Source organism: Heterocephalus glaber, unplaced genomic scaffold (assembly GCF_053883595.1).
Source record: "Heterocephalus glaber isolate CG9 unplaced genomic scaffold, H.glaber_assembly_v1.0 deba00001531, whole genome shotgun sequence".
NCBI classification, from domain to species: Eukaryota; Metazoa; Chordata; class Mammalia; order Rodentia; family Bathyergidae; genus Heterocephalus; species Heterocephalus glaber.
In genome coordinates this window covers 21,253,472-21,274,294 of record NW_028258329.1, presented here as the reverse complement: position 1 = coordinate 21,274,294, position 20,823 = coordinate 21,253,472, and the positions used below count along the sequence as shown (strand labels likewise).

Below are 20,823 nucleotides of genomic sequence, written 5' to 3'. Positions count from 1 at the left end.
GACTTGCTATATGAACTTGTGACCTGATCTTTAAACATAACAGATATCATATTAGCATTTCCTGTATTATTTCAAAAATGTAAACATAATAAAAATGTATAATAATCCATCTCAGAAATCTCACAATTTACTTAGCCATTTTCTTAGGGTTTAATATTTAGATAGTTTCTGGTTTTCAAGTATTAAAAATAAGAATGTATTTTTGCATAAAGCATTTTTTTAACTTAAAATATTCTTTTGGGGGAATTCCCAGGAATGGTAATTGCTGAATCCAAAAGCAGAGATATTTCTAAGTCTCTCAAACCACACTGCAAAAATGCCTATCAAAATTTCTGTGCTTGCCGGGGATTTAGCTCAATGGTTCCACCGCCTGCTTCACAAGTGCAAGGTCCAGAGTTTGATCCCCAGTACCAAAAAAAAAAAAATTACTGTGCTTATCGGTATTCAACAGCACCTTATTAGCCTGATCTCTCCCATCACAATTACTGTATTAGCAGTGGGATTTCAAACTTTTCCTTTTTTAAAAAAATAATGCTAGGCAAATAGAATTAATGCAAATAGCAAATGCTATTTGATCATGGCTTAGATTTGCAACTTATTGATTAAAAATAAAATTGAATCTTCCTATGTGATAATCAATCACTTGATTTTCTTTTAGAACAGTGAATTATTTTCCTTTACCCATTCATCTACCATCATTAATTCTTATCTATTTGCAAAGTCTCTTATATAGTATTCTGGTCTCTTCAGAAATAGAGAAACGGGAGAAGGCTCCCTCTCTCTGTTCACCTGTTAGAGTCTCCTCTAGTTTATTATCACTTGATTTATGAGTACAACTTTCTAAGGATGATACTTGTTTTGATTTTTTTCACATTCATCAATACCTCCATTTGGTAGATCTTTTCTTCTTATGAGATGTGGAAAGTGCATCTGAAAGTCTACTGAATCCTTCTTCAGTGTCTCCATTTAGCTTCTCTTTTATTTTAGATTTTTTTGGGCTTGCGAGCATCCGGGTCACCTGTAACACCATTTGCTCTTGTTTCTGTTTTCTCATCTGAGTCATGACAGTGCCTTGACTTCTTTCTATCACTCTTGCCGCTCCTTCCTCTGGCTCTCAGACTCTTCCAAGGGTGCTTCCAGCTCCATAATGTACCCCCAGAGGAGTTTTCCAGGCATTACTGGCCGCTGCCACCTCCCTCCAGGCATGGTGGCCACAGCCACCTACTGGCAGCAACAGTCTTAAAGGAGGTGGGGGCAGGGTGGTCGCCTAGCAAGAGTTGCGCATTACTTCTGGCTATAGTAGTCTAACACAATTAATAAACATTATTTTACTTTAATTTTTCACTTAAATGTTTTTTGACAAGTATATATTTTAAGTGTCCTAAGTAGTCAAACCAATCAACACATTCCACCTCCCATGTTATGTTAAGCTGCTCCATCAGAAATTTGAGAAAAATGTACTATGGTCTCCGTATATTTTATGGTTTAATTTTTCTTTAACCTTTAATCCCTCTGGAATTTATTCTGGCATGTGGGAATGATTTAAATTAACTTTCTCTAAATAGTTTCAATATCATTTATTAAAGATATTAAATGTTTACATTTATTGAAAGTAATTGGGGTTGTAGTTTTAGCCCTCAGTATAAATTATACTTACTAAATTCTGAGATAAATACTCTCATTTTTAAAAATCAATTTTATTGGTACATTTTAGGTATACAATATAATGACATTCATCATTGGAAATGTGCATCTCTACATAACCTCTCTTGGTTCTTATTTTTTCCCCATTCCCCTGCCCTTCCTTCAACCCCTCCATCCCTCCATATTTACAAACACTTTGTTTCCATTTTTTTCATTTTCTTATATTAATTTCATTCCCTTCTTTCCTTTCCCCCACCCCTCCCACTTCCCCTTCCCCTTTACCCCTTTTCTTCCTATTTCACATTATCTATTATACCTTTTAGTCCTTATTTACACTTTCAGTTTCTCACACTAGAGAAACTATTCGGTATTTACACGTGTGTCCTATTTATTTCACTTCAGAGTATCACCTCAATATGCATCCATTTAACTATAAATGTCTCTAATTTCTCATTTTTCATGGCTGAGTAGTACTCCATTTTATTTTTTTTAACCCACATTTTCTTTATACAGTCTCCAGTTGATAGGCAATTGAGCTGCTTCCAAGTTTTAACTATTATAAATTGTGCTGCTATGAACATGGATGCACATATATCACTGTGGTATAATTCTTTTAATTCTTTGGGGAAGATACCCAGCAGGGGAATAGCTGGGTCAAACTGGACTTCCAGTCCTAGTTCTTTGAGGTGTCTCCATACTGATTTCCATAGTGCTTGCACCAGTCTACACTCCCACCAGCAGTGGAGCAGTGTTCCTCTTTCCTCACAGCCCCGCCAGCATTTGTTATTAGTTGATTTCATGATAGCAGCCATTCTTTCCAGGGTGAGGTGAAATCTCAGCATTGTTTTCATTTGCATCTCTCGAATGACCAGTGATGTTGAACATTTTTTTCACATGTTTATTTGCTATTTCTACTTCTTTGTCTGAGAAATGCCTGTTCATGTCAGATGCTTATTTTTGGATTGGGCCTTTAAATTTGGGAGTTCTGATTCTTTTAAGTTTTTTATTGATTGGAGATAGTAGACTTTTGTCTGAGGAATAGCAGGTGAAAATTTTTTCCCACATTGTGAGTTTTCTCTTCACACTGCTGGTGGTTTCTCTTGCTGTCCAGAAGCTTTTTAATAAGAAGAGATCCCACTTGTTGATTGTTTGTGCTAGTTCACAGGCATCTGAGGTTTTGTTCATGAAATCTTTTCGTACACCAATGTCTTCAAGAGTTCCACCTAACCTCTGTTCCAGTGGGTTCAGCATTTCTGTTTTAATATTTAGATCTTTAATCCATTTTTATTTTAGTTTAGTGCATGGTGAGAGATAGAGGTCTAGTTTTAATCTTTGGCAAGTTGAAAACCAATTTTTCCAGCACCATTTATTAAAGAGGCTATCTTTCCTCCAGTGAGGGTGTTTGGCTCCTTTGTCAAAGATGAGGTGGCTGAGTGTGTCTGGAGTTGTTTCTGTGTCTTCTAATCTGTTCCACTGGTCTTCAGGTCTGTTTCTTTGCCAGTACCATGGCGTTTTTATCACAGTAGCTTTGTAGTGTAGTTTCAAGTTATTATTTTTCTCCACAGTGTGAATTACATTTTTTCCTTTCCTCTTTTATCGATTATTGCTTTACAGTAATGTTTTACATTGTCTGTATTTATGATTTTTTGTTTAAAAATCTTTTCTTAGTGTTTATTTAGATTATTTCATCTCAGATGATGTAGTTTACATTAATTTCTATATATTTTAATATTTTGTTTCTGAATTTCCTGAATTTTAGATTTGAAACCAGAAGGCAATACATCTCATAATTGACATATATATTTAGTGACAGTTTTAGATTCATTTCACAAAGACCTTTCATAAGTCAAAGATCTCTTACAGCATTTATTTTATTTCTTCTCTCTGATCTCTTCTCTCTTTTGGAAGTACATAGGTTGAATCTCTGAAATCTGTCCAATAAAACTACAATTTCTTTCACATCTCTTCTCTCTCCTTTTGGAATTCAATAAGTCAGTTCTCTGCTGAATCCAGAATGCATGACACCTCCTGTAACTTGATTTCATGTGGAAACTATGTCTTTCATCGCTTTAGTCTCAGCTCATCTTAGCCTCTGCAGCCTTATGAATCTAAGCTTTCTTCATAAAAGTGTTAGCCTCTTAAAAACATAAATCATCTAGTATTTTACATTGCTTGAGCTGCTTGGTGTAGATCTGTTTTGGAGAGAAGGACCATCAGTGAGATTTTAGAGAATGGAGGTCCCTTTCTCTTCAACTGCAGACCCTTTTAGAGGTTCCATGACACCCCAATGTGTAGATCTCCTTAAGGAGGCTAATCTGTCCAACTAGATTATAACCTAGTAGGAGTTGAACAGGGGTGTCTCTTGGGAACCTTTGCAAAAGACTCCATGCTTACAAATCCCCTAAGGGGCTTCTGAGTCTGAGTCCTCAGAGTCATCCCACTGAGTACCTGGCCAGTGTGACCTAGAGGCCCAACACCATGAAATGCTCATGCCAGGAGCTTAGAGGGGTAGCTGATGAACTCTATTGTTTACAACAAGGTTTCCTGTCCTGTGTGGCAAGAGTGAGGCCTAACAGAGATAAGTGGAACAGGGCCAAGACAAGATCACACCTGGCAGACAAAGTGGAACTTCAGAGCAACTTCCTGTGGCTCTGCTAAATTGTCCCAGCCCAGGTATGGGCAGCTTTGCTAACTTAAAAAGTACACTTGCTGCTTCTGACTAAAGTATGATTTTAAAAAAACATGAAAATCACTATGCTGCACAGAAAGAATACTTCTTGTATTTACCATCTGAATCTGGGAAAGAACAAATTATTTTACGCATTTATTTTTTAGGTTTCTTTTTTGTTTCCTTGTGGTACCAGGGATTGAACCTACAGCCTTCACACTGAGCTACGTCTCCAGCTCATTTTTTATGTTTTATTTTGAGACAGAATCTCGCTAAGCCACCAAGTTACCTAAGCTAGGCTTCAACCTGTGATCCTCCTACTTCAGCCTCCCAGAGTGCTAGGATTATAGGCACGCATCATAATACCTAGTTAGATTTCTTCTCCCAATATTTTATAGCAAAATTTGGAAAGCTTAATAAAGGATTTCTATCTTAAATATTCAAGTGGAATACTTCAAGGCTTAAAATTAAGAAAAAGACACTCTTCAAAACACTTTATTTAAAGGTTTGTACCAAACTTGTGGCATTATAAATCCATGTCTTAAAATGAGTTGAGTTGGGGACACATTTAATATTATAAGAGTACTATCCTGTAAAAGGGCAGGAAATAAACCTGCTTCAAGTTAGAACATAAAACAGACTCAACTTGTAAAATATGCTAGTGGTGCACTCTCAATGCCAACTGCAGGGCATACTTTCTGTCATAAAAATATTTTGGTGTTTAACATGGCTATTCACATTCTACTAACCTCTGTGTGTCCTGAAAATGGAAAGACCCTTCGTCACCAACCACTAAATCAATGTTTCTCACACGTGTCCTGCTGTTAGAATGTATGAAACAACATGGGACATTTTATGATGCCCTGTGCCCTTTCATCTGCACCTCCTTTCTCCCATATCAAGAATGTAGGTTACCTAGAATACTAGAAATAAGAAACTCAGGTGATCACACTTACATTGCTCATTTGTTTTACCCCACATGACCCACACAGCGATGTCAAGAACAGCAATGTCCAACGTACCACCAGCAATAAGGTTACTATGAAAGTTGTACAATTGTATTTGTAGTTTTTTTCTCCCAGCCCACTATAAGTTCATTCTTTATCTTCTGAGAGATGGGGGGATGAATGTTCACTCCTTAAACTTACTGCTGCCTTTAGAATGTGTGTCAAGCACAAAAGGTCTCAATTCAAGGTTTCATGGGAATCGTGTGCTCATCATAGCTTTATTTAATACATATATGTCTCAATGTATCATAAGATGAATTAAAAGCAAGATTTTGAGTAAAAAATCTTGCCTTTTCTTAATTAAAAAAGAAAATTCACTGAGCTCTTTGGTGCTCTGGAGACTTAAAAATGCCTGTCATCATTCAATCCCAGAGGGAAGGGGCTGAAAGCAGGACTCATTCAAATGTTCGAGGAGCACTGTCTCTGTTTTTCCCCTTCCTTGTGAAAGGAGCTGAGAATAGGAAGCAGAGCAGACAGTGTCCAAAAACAAGGAACAATCTGATTCTCCACCCAGACTTTTGGACCTGCAGTATTCAGAAGAAGGAATTATTTCCTTACATTTTTAGATAGACAGTAGAAAATAGAAAGGCAAACACAAACATATACACAAATAAATAAGGGTAGGCTCTTTATTATGACAAAGGATAATTAACACCATTAAAGACTTAATTCCTTAAAGGGAACTCAAAAATAAAGTTTTAACTAGAATTTCTTCTAGTGTTCTCATCCCTAAAAACAGATCTTCTATCTATTCTGTGTCCACAAGGGTTCACAGAACAGTCACATAAGCCTGTTCTAGAATTGCTCTGACTCTAGTTGTAGAAATAAGATAGCCTTGTAAATACTGCCAGGCCCAGAGGATGCCTTGGAGCCATAATCAGGGATGAGCTGCTTTTCTCCAACACCTTCCCTGCAAGCTTCATGGGAGAGGGCACCTCAAGGAGGGCCACTGAGCGGACATCACAGAAGACATACCCAGTGAAGAGCTTTGATTCAGTGGCCTGGCACAGGCAGGCAGGAATGGGCAGGCCATGATGTCTAGTGTGGCCATATCATAGGCACTAAGAGAAACTAGGAGAAGGAAAGGGAACTGAAAACTAAGCTGTGTGGAGACTTGCATGCTGGCCTGAGAGTTGAGCTACCTCACAGGAGGACACCAGGTCCCACCTAAGGTTTTTGACAAAAGGTATTCTGTTAAACCTGTTTTCACTGTGTATTTACTCTGTGCCAGGCTGTGGAGTGTGATGTGGGGCAAAGGTGATGTGAAGATATGATTCCTGCCCCTCAAGGGCACAGAGCCTGGGACAGAGACAGAAGAAGAATCACTTTACTGGGAGCAGAGGAGAGAGCAGTGATATAAGGACCTCAAAAGGGATGATGGAAGACTTGACGAAGAAATACTCAGTCAGTAATATCCAGCTTGGGGAAAGGAGCCATATATAATATGTGTTAATTTCCACATAGCTCAATGGATCTGTGTGAGCAGCCACACATGATTAACTTTCAGAATTGGAAACCTGTCCAAAACAATCACGCATTTGTGCATGTGCAGAATGATGAACATAACTGAGACTGTTTCTGGGAAGAGGCAATATTAAGGCCCATCCGTCACTATCCTGGACCATCACCACTGGCCCTGGGGACAGGAGGCTCAACAGAAAGTGATCCAAACCTCAAATCTTGGATTGTATTTTCTTGAACCACATCATGATGCAGCACCCCCACAGGATTTGCTGCTTAGATAAAGAAGTCACCTGCATTAGCACTCAAAGTGCAAAGGGACCTGAGCACACACTTTCAACCCACCCACCTTCCCCTTCACTTCATCACCCACCAGGCTAGGAGGTAGAAAATACTATAGGAAAAAGTCCCAGGATGTGGGAGGAAGAAAGGGCAGAAGGGAGGAAGGGAGAGGAGGAATGAGGAAGGGAAGGAGAGAGGAAAGGAGGGAGGAGAAGGTGAAGATATGGATGGTATCACAGAAGATTTCCCTGAGGAAGTAACAATTGAGCTGAAGATGAACAAAGATGGAGAATAACAGTAGGAGAGAGGAAGAAGATATAAAAATCAGAGGGGCCACCCCAAGCAATTTGTTGAAAGGTTACAGTTGAAGAAAGGAAAGGAAATACAACTCCATTAAAAATACATGACCTGAAAAGTCGCTGGTTGCCAATGGAGACAGAATACTCAAGTCAGGTGTCCCATAACCACACACTTGTGCCCTACTTGCCCTTCGGATGCCTCACAAAACACAGTAGCAGCAGCACCTGCACCCAAAGGACCAAGGAAGAATCTCACCGAAGAATCTCAACCCAAGCGTGGATAGTGAAGTACAAGCTTAGAGGTGGGGAGGAAACTGGAACTGTCTTTATGTCAGGAAACTAGGACAGCTGGTCAACCTACCATGGTTTATATAAGACTCAGATTAAGAGTACTATGAAAGGTAATTGACCATAGAGAATAACACAACGGATGCCTTCAAGATCTTCTCTACCTGCCCGTAGGTACCCATATGGTAGAGCCATCTTGCCCATCAGGAAGAGCCCTTAAGATATGCCAAGTCCAGATCCAAGAAAACATAATCCAAAGTACTCAAACACGAGCAGACAAAAGCATCCACGGAATGACCTGAGCTCTACAGAGCTGTGGCCCACAGGAAACTCTTTGCAAACTGTGCCTGCACTTCTGCGATGCGGGACAGCATTGGCCAACCACAAGGAAACATTTCCAAACTCCAAATAAGCCAATCAAAATATAATGCCTCAAATCCCTTGTGATAGGGAATAAATTCCATTATTGCTCCTATGTCTAGCCCTTCCAAGTTCAGCCTGGAGAGCATCTGGGAAGTCTTTTCTTGCCTGACATGGCTCTCTCTTGCTTGGCCAGCAAATCATCTCACCTTTGTTTTTTAGCTCTGTGGACCTTTGCTTCATGCCTGGGTAAGAGAAAGACATAAGGTGCTTCCATACAGCTCTCCACCTGCCATTACCTTCTATCCTCTTAGTCAGTTTGAGGGTAGAGGGAGCGAACATGGACTGAAAGTGCAGTTTCCCAAGATAGCTGACAACATTAATAATACCCAGGCTGAGGACAGACCACAACAGAATACCCGATTGGCATTCATTTATGAGAAACACACATTCCGCAAGAGAGAAATTATATAATACAATTAGATAATGAGAACAGTCAAAATAAAGAACTGGAAACAAATCATGACACTGAGGGTTCCCCCACTATATGGGGCTACATTTCATGGTTGGGATCTTCAGTATGTCCAGAAGGTCATCTGAGTATAAGAGAGAGAAAGCCACCAAGTTGTACAGATCTAGTCATAGTCTGGTTCCCAGAAAAACTATGCATGTGAGAGGAGGTTAACAGTGATAGGAGACCCCACATGGGTAGGAGACCTGGAGATGCTGGAAGGCACCTGGACCCCCAGAGAAACTGAAGGGAAAAAGAACTGAATGTCTCTCTGAGGTCAAAAAGAATGCATGTAGCAGGAGTGAGCATGGAGGTGGTGAGAAGGAGAGGGGACTGAAGTTGGAGGGAGGCTACAGGAATTGAATACCTCCAAGGCAGAGTGATCTGAAGAATGACATGGTCCCAGCTAGACACTTGTAATGGGTGGCTGAAGTGGAAGATGAGGGTAGTCAGAGAGGTCCAGGTATGAGAGGGATGGACTGAAGTGTGGGGTTGTCTACAATCCCTGAATGTCCCCAGGACAACAGCTGGACTTTGGAGGAAAGGGAGAACATGATGATTGAGTCATAAAGACTTTGAAGGCTCAGCTCAGTGATCTAGATGGATGTCATGGGCCCCCAGCCCCCAGGGGCAGGAGCATTAAGAGGAGAGGAGAAGACCAGCCAGGAAGTAGCAGCAGGGACTTAGAGAAGGTCAATCTCCCATCCTAGCTGCATGATGCTGCGCTGTGAGGCATGAGTAGCCTCCGTGGGTGAGGAGCCTGATCAAGTTCAACTTTCAACTGATGCAGGTCAGGGGAAGTCAGGACATAGGGCTGTTTGGAACATGAGAGGGCAATGGAAAGTAGTACTGAGGGTCAATAATAAAGGACACAACAGGAAGAATCAGGGTGAGGCATGCCGGGGTGGCTGAAAAGAGGGCATGTGGAAAGAAGGAGAGCCCACACGCTACCTCTCATCTGGGGATTCTGGGTGACAGAGATGAGTTGTTCAAAAGGACCTCGTCTCAAAGTGTCTGCAGACTGTGGAAATCTTTGAGTAGGCCTGCCCTGATCGCAGAATGAACAATGCAGACGATGTTATCTTTTAATGCGGTCTTTCAAGGATCATTTTGGGCCACTGTGAGATGATCCGAAGATAGCAGCAAGGGCCTCATCTGGACAAGACCTGTCTCCCAGCATGCTTGACTGCAGTATGGGATGTTTTAGTGGAGAATGGATTTTTAAAAATCACTCTTACCATATGGAGGAAATGGTGAGTATTGGGTGGTAAAGTTCAAAGTGATTTATTAAAAAGCAACTAGTAGCCCAAAAATGAGTTTAGGAAGACAGCATTAAAAGAGAACACTGCATAGTTTAAGAGCTGGATCTTGAAACTTTGTAACAGACCAACTCTTTTATTCTTGAGAAATAACCCATTTGTGAAAAGTTCAGTGACAATGATATTCAGAACTTCTACATACTGGAGTCAGCCAGAACAGGATATACTGTTGAGTTTTCAGGGTCAGTGTGTGTACACACCATTCCAGCTAATGTGTTCTTCTCTTCTATCAGCTTGCTTTCTCATCAGACCACTAAATCTTGGGAATACTACAACTATATTTGACCAGATTATTCACTAACAAAGGAATGAACTATGCAAACTCAAATAGCTTGCTGCTTAAAACCATGGCACAGGCAGGCCAGCAACAACACAGCAAGTCCCCCCCATGTGGAGAACACAAACGTGGTTCACTCTGATCAGTGAAGGAAACAATAAAACTCTGTAGGCCAAAGGGCTATGTCCATCGTCCTTCAACAGGAATTCCAGAAGTTGGTATACACTTTCCAAGCTAAAAACTATTACATAAATAAGTTGGAAGCCTCAAGTGATATTTCTGAGGCCTGCCAACAGTTTAACCACAAGGAAGCTTCTGGCCAGGATATTCATGAAAAGTTCGGAAGAAGTTACTTTGAGAAGGATGTACTCACAGTGAACAGATTTCTTCTTCTTAGAAAGAATGCATAAATCAATAGTTAAATAGGGAAAAGGAAAATTAGGTCTGGCATAATAGCACAAGAAAAAGGCATGTAAAAGTAGTTCAGGAAGAAGGCTACACAAAGACTTCATTATTAATGTATTATTATTACTAGTTTTAAAAATTCATTCAAACATATCTCTCATACTTTTTCTGCCCACAGATTAGATGTAAAAATGTCTTAACTGAGCTTAAGGACAAAGAACAGGCACTTGGCTTGGCTACTGCCTGGCTGTTTGATTTTGGACAAGATTCTGTTCCTTCTTTGGTGCTCAGATTCCTCACCTGCAAAGCCAGTACCCTACACCCCTTTCAACTCTGATATGCTACCATTCCAGATGCCTGTCAGGGCCACACATCCAGCCCTCTACCACCCTAACAATGGAAATATAAAAAACACAAATTGGTGAGGCATTTTGAAACAAGACATCATATGAACAGGCAGTCAGTGACGTCTAAGAGAAAAGTCAATTGTAACTCTTTCTATGAAGTTGTCCTCTCTTAGGATTTTATAAGCACAGATTTGTACCAAATAGAATTATGTGCATTACAATCAGGATGTGATGTCAAGAAAGTAATTGAAATCATTAAACATTAAGATGTCTGTTTAAGGTGGGGGGAATGGCTGAAAGAGATATCACAAGTTAATTTAAAGGTTAAAAATGAGAAAGAGAAGCTGGGCATGGTAGGGCACACCTGGAATCGCAGCACTCTGGGAGGCTAAGGTAGGAGGATTACAAGTTTAAGCCCATCTTGGGCATCTCAGCAACTCAGCAAGATCCACTAAAAAATAAAAAAGAGGTAGGACCATAGCTCAGTGAGAAGCCCCTGGGTTTAATCCCCAGTACAGAAAGGAAGAGGGGGTGGCAAAAGACAGCAAGAACTTGAAAATCAGTGGTCACTGAAAGCAAGGATAAAGCACAATATAAGTAAATGCATTTTAAATCAAGAAAAATCTCGAATCCACTCAAACATGACCAGAAAGAGACAAAACAGTAAATTAGTCTGGGATGCTTCCCTGGAATCTATGGAAGAGAGAGGAGTTTATGGGGAGAAGGAATGATGGGCTCTAGATAAATGTATCTGTCCAACTGCTCCAACATGGAATCGAGATGGTTCTCTTATAAATGGTTCTGTGCTTACTTGAGTGGGCTTTTCCCTGAGTTAATTCTTGGAAAACCAGAACCCACCATCACTAAACACCCAGCTTTGCCACTCGTGCTTGGAACTCATGTTATTCTCCCTGCCTCCTGGTGCCTCATGATCTAAACAAGGCAAGGTCAACGTCACACCAAGGTGCACACACACAAAGACAATTCAAGGACCATAGAACAAGGGACATTTCTAAGGTTGTTTGTGTTGCTCCTCCATCACCCTGTGGCTGCCAGTGAGGAGGAAACCCATTCCATCAGATCTACTATGTCTGGATGGCATTCTGCCCACATTTCCCTACATCTAACAAATGGTAAGAAAGAGAGAAGGAAGGAAAGAAGGGAGGGCAGGGGGGAGGAGGGAAGGAAGGAAGAAAGGAGGGAGGGAGACAGGGAGGGAGGGAGAGAAGGAGGGAGGGAAGGAAGAAAGGAAGGAAGGAGGGAGTGAGGGACAGAGGGAAAGAGAAGGAAGAAGGAAGAAAGGAATATATTCAAGCAAAAGTTTCCTAACTTTAAAGCTAGATGATGCTTTGCTGAGAAGCACTAACCCTGTCACAGATGTGTAAATGAGGATCCACAATGACCTCTACTCTTAAGAACTCAGTGCGCTGATATAGGGTAAAGATGGTCAAAGTTGGTATCACTCTCCTTTCCAGAAAGATACCTAGGCAGACGGTGACAGTGCTGCTCTTCAAACACTGCTTTAGTCAGGGATGGAAGTGCAGAATTGAGACTCTGCTCCATAGGACCAGCCAACACTCAGCTATTTGCCTATGACCAGGTCCTCAGTGAGCCAAGATTCCAAAACCAGTATAAGAAATAACAAAAGAATCCTCCCTGGAGCCTTGGCTGGCTAATAGCACAGCTGCAGCCTTCTTAGCCAGTTGTCCCAAACTAATGCTTTCCCATTACCCAAGGGCGTAGACACTTTCATCTGCGCATGCGCTTCCCAATGGCCAGTCGGCACTGTTCTACCTGCAGCTAACGTGTTTTGCCTACACTGAAAAAAATGTGATTTCTACTGAAAACTGAGGAGGAATGATGTGCTTAGAAGATGCTATTAGCATAGCTAATTCCACATTCCTGAAGGAGCTGAGTATGAGCTGATAAAGGCATCCACAAACATGAACTCACTCTCTGTGATGTAATAAGGGCCCCAAAGCTCTACAGACTGTAACAGTGGAATCAAGATTTTTTTCAAAAGTGATATAATTTTCTAAGCAATTCTGAGAGAAGCGCCAGGTTTATCCTAGAGTGGGGGAACTGGGGGTCTGGAGTGTAATGGTCTTAGTTATTCAAATAACCATCTGGATGACCTTGAGTAAGTCATTTGCACAAAGCCTCTGTCTTCTTGACTTGTAAAATGGGATGCTTGGGCCAAAGTCTACACCAGCTGTAAAATTCTGTAATTCCCTAAGTAATAGTTCACTGTGTTGCTGGCAAGAGGGCCTGGACCATCAGCATGATCCAATTAGCACTCTGCAATTCGGAATACTCTAGTTGTAGTTTCAAGAAAAGGCTGTTTTGGAGTGGAAGGAGTACTGATCATGAAACACGGCCATTTGTTTTTCAAAACAGCAGAAGAATCTGAGGTCTAAAGATGTCAAATAACTGCTAAATTACAAGCTAATTAGTGATGAGAGGAAGCCGGAGCTGCCTGACTGGTCCTGTTTGCACTAACCCACACTGCTGCCCAGCCGGCTGCACTAGAAGCTGCTTCAGCTCCCTGAATAATCCACAGTGTGGCTTTTATGTGTCTCATTAAACACAGCCTACATCACAGTTGTGCTTTACCAGCTTCTAGGTTATTAGTTTTCCAGGCACCTAATCCAGGAGACATTTGAAGGGTGACCTGAAGGTCTTCATGAAAATATGCCCAGGATAAAATACGTTTAAAAGGCTTCGAGATTTGTCCAAGAAATCTCCCCACCTCCCACCTGCTTCCCATTGTGTCTAATGAGTATTTTAAGGGGAGGAAGACCCTGGTGAACCCACGTCTGCACAAACAGCTTAGAAACCAGATCTTGGCCTCCACTGCACAAGCACCTTGTCAAGTCTGGCTTCAGGCCACTGCCGCGCATGCGTAGACGCAGACTGCAGGTGGGCACCCAGGGCGCAAGGCTGCTGTCTGGGAAGCACACCCTGGCCCTGCGCCGACTTCCGGCTGGGGAATGCTGACTGGGGTAAAACAAAAACTACCCTGAAAACGGCCCCCTCCTCCACTGCACTAGGTATGGAACCTCTGTGGGGCCGCCCTGCCAACTTCACAGGGACAATCCGGGAATTTCTGTTTAGGAGCAACCCTGCCTGCCACCCGGCCTGCTGCAATTTGTTCCAATATTAGACAATTTGTTCCAAAGAGTATGACTGACTGCTAGACTTTACATCCTATATTATGCTAGATCCAAGGACTTGATTGAGTCTCTCAGACATAATGATGTGTGAGAGAAGCCAGACACAAACGGGTACGTGCTGGATGATTCCATTTATATAAAATTAAAAATAAAAAGCAGACAAAACCAAGCTACAACAGCGACAGGAGGCAGAATGGTGGCTTCTTCTTGAGTGGGGACATTGATTGGAAGGGAGGACAGGGAGCATCCCAGGGTACCGGACAGGCTTGATTTCTTGATTTGGGTAGTGGTTACATAAGTGTAGAAATATTTAAAAATTCGTTTAAATTTAAAATTTTAAAATTTAAATTTAAATTCATTTTAAAAGTTCTATGCTTTAGGTATGTAAGCATTTTGCTGCATGGCTATTGGACCGCAATAAAAATTAATTTAAAATGTTGTGTAGGGTCCCCTGATGTAAATGGAAAATATACTCCTTTCTTTCCTTTAGCATAAGTGTATCTGAGGTTCTCAGAATGAAATGTTTGCAAATAATGTTATTAGTAATAACAACAACTAAATCAAATGCATATACAGTACTGTGAGGAAGACCTATATGAAATATCTCCTTTATGTCCTCAAAACACTCCTACAAGAGGTGTGGCCATGCACATCTCCACATCACACCTGAGGGGACAGAGATGCAGGGAGGGAAAGTAACTTTTCCAAAGTCAAACAGCAAAGAAGATGCTGGAACTCAGACTTAAATGCAAAGTGGTCTGACTCCAGAGCTTTGGCTTTTAATTGATCTTCATGTTTGTCATACACTACAGAAGGGTCTTTTTTAAAAAACTGGATAAATGTGATTGGTTCTGTCTTTTCCCCTGTACCTGCAAAGCTCCCTGTCATTACAGGGTCGCCTGCTTGTTAGGCCCAGGGAGGAGAGGTGGGCCTTGGGTGCTGGGATAACAGCCCTGGCCCATTAGATCCTGAGGCTCCTTCAGGAGACACCCCTCATTTAACGCAAGGGCCTGTTTTCTCTCTCATCAGAGAGGCAGGAGGGGTGCTTTTATTGGCTTGTTGTCCTCCATCTTTGTTCGTTTTTCTTTGTTCCCTTCCCATAAGGAAGCTCGCAGTGGGAAGACCCAGAGCGGTTTCATGTGCCGATCCCTGGGGCTTTCTGGAACCACACATCCTCGGGTGAAATTCCCACAGCTTGCCACACACTTTCAAGATCTGTGTTAGAAAAGACCGAAGGTGCTTGTTTTCCTCTTTTTCTAGCTTTTTATATTGTTATTATAGTAAATATAATGTATCTGTAAAACCCAGAGAAGGCATTAACCACTCTAATTACAAGATAGCTCAATATTTATCAAGACTCTTTTTTATCTTTTCAGCCTTCTCAATTCATTTTCTTAAATTCTCCTTTGAAAATCTGCTGGATCATGATTTCTGCATTAAAAGGACCCATAAATTATAGGTGGTCTAAAAACTCCATTGCAGAGAAAGGTAGACAGCATCTTAATAATATTTTAGACATTATTAGCAAGTGGGCACAAATGCCTGGGCTCCACTAGGTAAATACAAAATTAGCGTACACCCCACAGCTACCCAGGAACTATATATGCAGTCATTTCTAAAGTCACTTGGTAAAATGACTGGATGTTGAAATTTTTGACTTAAAAAAATGGTCTCATCTCACCCCTGCCTACAGGGGGTCTGCTGAGTCACAGTTCTACCCCGCACCCCAACCCTAGCTGCAGGGGCAATCCTGCTAAGGCAGGTGTTATAGTTTATATCTAGATGTCCCCTAAGGGCTCCATGCTCCATGCTTGAGGTGGGGCCTTTGGAGGGTGACTGGACCATGGGGTCGCTATAGCTGATTTCCTAGTAGAAGATGGGCTCTGGTTAGGAGAGGCGCTGTCCCTGGGAGTGTGATCTGAAAGGGTGCATCTCCCTCCCAGGCTCCTCCCATCTCTCTCTGCTTTCTGGCCACTATGACCTGAGTAGCTCTCCTCTTCTCTCCCCTCTGCCATGCCATTTCTGCCCTGGAGCTGGCTGACCATAGACTGTCAATATGAGCCAACATAAATCTCTCCTCCTCTAAGCTGTGTCAGGTATTGTGTCTCAGTGATGAGGAAAATGACTGGGACAACAGGTGAGATAGTACTCTCGAAGATCAAGATGAAAAAGTGTTCCCTTCTGAGCAGGGACTCCATCCTGGGTAGCAATGCCTCCACTGGCCCTGTGCCCCAGTCTCCATCTTGCATCTACTGCTATGCCCTGCAGGGCTCTAGTCCTCCTCCCGCCTCATTTCCAGCATCCGCTCCTCTAGCCAGCCCCAGAGTTGGTCCCTTTCCTGCAGTCACATCTCCCATCTACCACACTGGCAGACTCAACTGCACAGGGCTGCTCGCGTGAGTACTGTCATCTGCCCCCAACTAGGCCTTCTCCAAATCAAACCAGAATGTGTTGGCCTTGAACTACACAGCTGAGGGCAGCAGAGCTGGCCTCAATTGCTGAGCCATCTCCCTCCACACCGTCTCGGGCCATGACAAGGTAGGCATGCCCAGCTCCTGGTCTCCACTTGGGCCTGTAGGTGCCAAGATCTGCTGGATCCACCAAGGGCCCACATGGGCTTCGATCTCATCCTGCTTTGCTGCAGTGCCTCGGGAATTCAGGCTCCTCAGCTAGAAACCTCTGAATTTGGCACAGCTGAACATTCTCTGTCTCAGTGAGTTGTATCTCAAAGGCATGTATAATCTTAAAGGCTGTTAGCCTTCACAAAATGATTTAAACACATACACACACACACACACACACACACACACACACACGCAGGCATACACACTTTGTTCCTTTCTGGAAAACAGGCTTGGAAAAGAAAAAGGCTGGTGAAGCTGAAAGAAACTGAAATAAAAGCCAAGAGGGCACAGAAGTGAGGCTGAATCAGAATGAAAACCTTTGGATAATTTCAATGATTGCTAAAATGAATGAACCCATCAGATATTTCTGAAATAGAAATAAGAGAAAAAGTGATTCTCAAGCAAATATTCCAACCAAACCAGAGCTGCACACAGTGTGGGAAATTATAGGCAGCATGGGCTGTCCAGGGGCCTTGGGATCCCAGAGAATGTCAAGGGTCTATTGCACAAGCGTTACACAGAGGAAAATATGGTTAATTTGGAGGTGTTTAAGACAGTGTCCGGCCTTCTGGCATATGGCAAAGCCAAAGGTAAGTCCTTTTGAGTGTTCTTACCTGGTCATCGTAGCGATACGTGAGGAACTGCTCCCCCGTCGTATCTTCAAGGAAACTTCCCTGAGGAGACAGTGCAAACTCAGGAAGGAAGTATGCTCCCGGCGACTTCTCTGATGTGGTCTGAAAGACAAGGTCACCTGGTCACAAAGAAGCCTCCAGGGAGAAACCCCTGAGAGGCAGAGTCCAAAAAGGACAGTCCAAGAAAACCCATCCACTATAGGCTGGACACTGGTGATGACCAAGGTATGCACATCCGACATGTGTTGGAGCACTGTTAGGCCAGGCCCACACTCGTCCCTCTCAAACCGGCAGTGGTGGTTCTAGTCCCTGACACTTCCTTTCTCTCCCCTCTTCATCCTTCCTCGGGCTCCCCAACCTTTCACCAAGTCAACCACACAGCAGTTAGCCTGCACACGTTTTGCAGTTGCAAATCCATCACTTTTACAATTTGCCTTCTTTCTTTTCTCTCTTCTTTATTATTATTATTATTATTATTAATTATTTATAAAGGACTGGGAAACAATTTTTTCCACAGTACAACAGAAATGCATGTTCATTATGGAAACTTTAGAGAATACAGACCATCACAAAAGACAACAAAATCACCCAAGCCTAAGCCAGGGCTAGAACCTGCTAGCCGTCATATGCAGAGACACAGATTTATCTACCGAAGAGTAGATCGCCACCTGAAAAGAGCTTCCTGAATATAGGGAGCCTTCTAATAGGATGCTTATATTAATGTGATGATGCAATCAGTGCATATTTATTGAGCACCTACCATATGCCTAGAATGTTTCTAAGGACATAGATACAGTGAGGAACAAGAAAGATTAGGTTCCTGTTTTCATGGAGCTGACACTCAAGTGGAAGAGATGCACAGTAAAGCAAGTAATAAAATACTTCAGTTGATTTAAGCAGTAAGGTTAAAGTTCTAAGTGCTACAAAGGAAATAAGCAGGTGATATCAGAATAACACAGGGGAAAAGCTGATCAATTTTCAGTAGATGGTCAGCAAGGGCTCCCTGAAAGGGTAAGACTGAAGCTAATACCTAGACCACAAGAAGGAATCAGGTCTGCAAAAAGCCATGGGTGAGGATTTCTCCCAAAAGAAGAGCAGGTCCCAGAGCCCTAATGTGGAAATGAGGTCTGTGCTTTCGAAGAATAGAAAGAGGGTCAGTGTGGCTGGGTTCAGTGTGGACAGGGAGATGCAATGAAGATGAGGAGAAAGGAAGCCCCAGGACACCGAAAGGTTTGTGAGTGATGGCAAGGGGAAGAGAGCCACAGAAGAGCATTTAAACAACACAGGCCATCACCCAGTGAAGAAGGAACAAAGTGGATGGAGTAGAAGTGAAACCAACAGACTGGCTAATGAGGGGAAAGCAAGGAATCAAAAACAGGAGAGTCACCACCTTTTTGATCCCTTTGCCCCCTCCAAAGTATGCTGGGTTTTTGTCTTGAGCAAGGAGATTTAAAGGACACAAGGGATGAGCAGCACTGGGGAGGAACAGATTTGTTGGGAAGGGCAGAGTCAGTAGCTCTTCCTGAGATGAGATGAAAGATCCACTTGGAGAGCTTGACCTGGCTGCTCCATACCAAGTCTGGAGCTCAGGGAGGAGACCGAGACTAGACATAAAATGTGGAAGTCAGCACTTACATTTATATATATTTATAGCCATTATATCAGAAAGGCCTCTCCCTAGAGAAAGAGTTTGGTAGACAAGAGGACCTTGCCTGGCACCCTCAGTAATTCCACCATCTGAAGCCTGGTGAGTGGTGCTCACCTGTAATCCCAGCGCTCTAGGAGGCTGAGAGAGGAGGACCTTGAGGTCAAGCCAAGCCTGCACAACTTAGCAAGACCCTGTCTGAAAATAAAAAGTAAAAAGTGCTAGCAGTGTAGCTCCCTACAAAGGCCCTAGGTTCAATCCCAGGACTGCAAACAATAATTCCACTGTTTGAAAATGAAGAAAAGAAGCAAGCAAAAAAGATTAAAAATGATCAATTAGAGTAGAATTTCTTAAATGGGTCAGGGAAGAATTCAGCATCCAAAAGAGCAGTCAACTTTCTTGAATGCTGCAGAGAAAGTGAGGGAGATGAGCTTGGAGAAGTACCCACTGGGTGTGGGGTAAAGAGGTCACTGCAGTTCCAGCGCAGCTGCAGGAACAACTGCACTGAGTCTGAAGAGGGAGAGGGAGGGGCCTAAGGCAGAGATGGGGCAGTGTGGAGGGACAGGCAATGTTTAGAGGTAGACGATGCTGGAGTATTTTGTTTGGTCACTGGAATAATCCAGTGTGTGAGAGCAGACAAGGGAGCTGGCAGCAGAACTGCAGGAAGAAAGCGCTTGAGAAGGAAGAGGGATGGGTCCAGGATGCATGTGGAGGTCCAGCTTCTGCAACAGGGGGACGCCCAGCCTGTGTTAGTCCACGTCAGCCATGTTCTTTGCTGATTCCAAGTCTGGGCCTCCACTTCCTCTGTGCTTCCTCCCTGGCTCCTGCTGCTGCATCCCATGGATTCTTGGACCTAAGATGGGTCATGGGTCCCTAGCACACTCTTTCCCTCTCACACTGTTGAGCTACCCTTCTTCCAAGGCCACCGTCTGGGCAAGGCGGGCACGTCCTAAGCTAGGCATAGGTGAGGTCTTTTGGAGCCACTTTGTAATGACACAGCCCTTCTCTGTAACCAAGTTATATGTGCACTGTGTCTCTGCAAGATTAAAAATAACCACATTTAAGCTCTAATAAGCTTCCCCCCTGCTTAAATTCAGATTGGTAAAATGACACATTTACCTATCCCTTCTGTCTCTCCCCTGAGGGCCATTTTGCCACTGCCTCTTGGAAGACTGCTGTCTGCAGACAGTGTATCCACTCAGCTCCACCCTACAGCAGGTGCCTAGCACAGTGCCTGGCATGTGGCAGATGAGGTGTGAAAGACTGGCAGGTGGCACCACGCGGGCCTTGCAGGAAAGGCCTGCTTCCTGGCAACCTCTATTCCCCTAGATTCTCTCCATGCCCACATCACACTCCGTATGGATGGATAATGATTTTACATCCACCTCTTGCTATTAAAATCCCTATTCTTACTATCAAAATGACAATGAGTGAACCATTTTTATTTATTTGGGAGTTAAGTATACAGCCCAGGTGCAACCCAAGTCTTCGCCCCAGACCCCATGGAGGGTACCGTGCACCACCATGGTCGTCTGAAGTCTTGTAGAGCTGTGGCATCCATCATTATGAAATTCCAGCACCAAAAAGAACCTGTTGAGTCCAGCCTCTCTTCCTCAGCAATGCTGCCAGATGCTCTGAAGCCACTACTTGAATACCTTTAGTGATGGTGAGATCATTCTCTCCAAAAGCGACAGGGCTCTATCAGAATCTAACCAACTTATGTCTGAAGTGGTATACTGCTCCCCAGCTCAGCTGCCCTTGACAATAGCATCTTCCCTGCCTCCCTCCTCCATGATTCCCATCCCTTCTCTTGCACACAAGTGTATGTGTGCACACACACACACACACACACACACACACACATACACACACAATGGGATT

General features: G+C 42.9%; 1 protein-coding gene across 11 annotated transcripts in view; it reads right to left on the bottom strand.

Moving 5' to 3' along the window:
- Window positions 1–20,823, bottom strand: part of Adamtsl3 (ADAMTS like 3) — a 350,115-nt gene that overhangs the window by 277,683 nt on the left and 51,609 nt on the right. For all 11 annotated transcript variants that reach the window (XR_015441834.1, XM_087188551.1, XM_087188548.1 and 8 more), the window contains one exon: window positions 17,280–17,399. Coding sequence is in view for 10 of the 11 variants with exons in the window: in XM_087188551.1 (XP_087044677.1) it covers window positions 17,280–17,399 (120 nt within the window). In the remaining variant the exon portion in view is untranslated. The remainder of the gene's footprint in view (window positions 1–17,279; window positions 17,400–20,823) is intronic.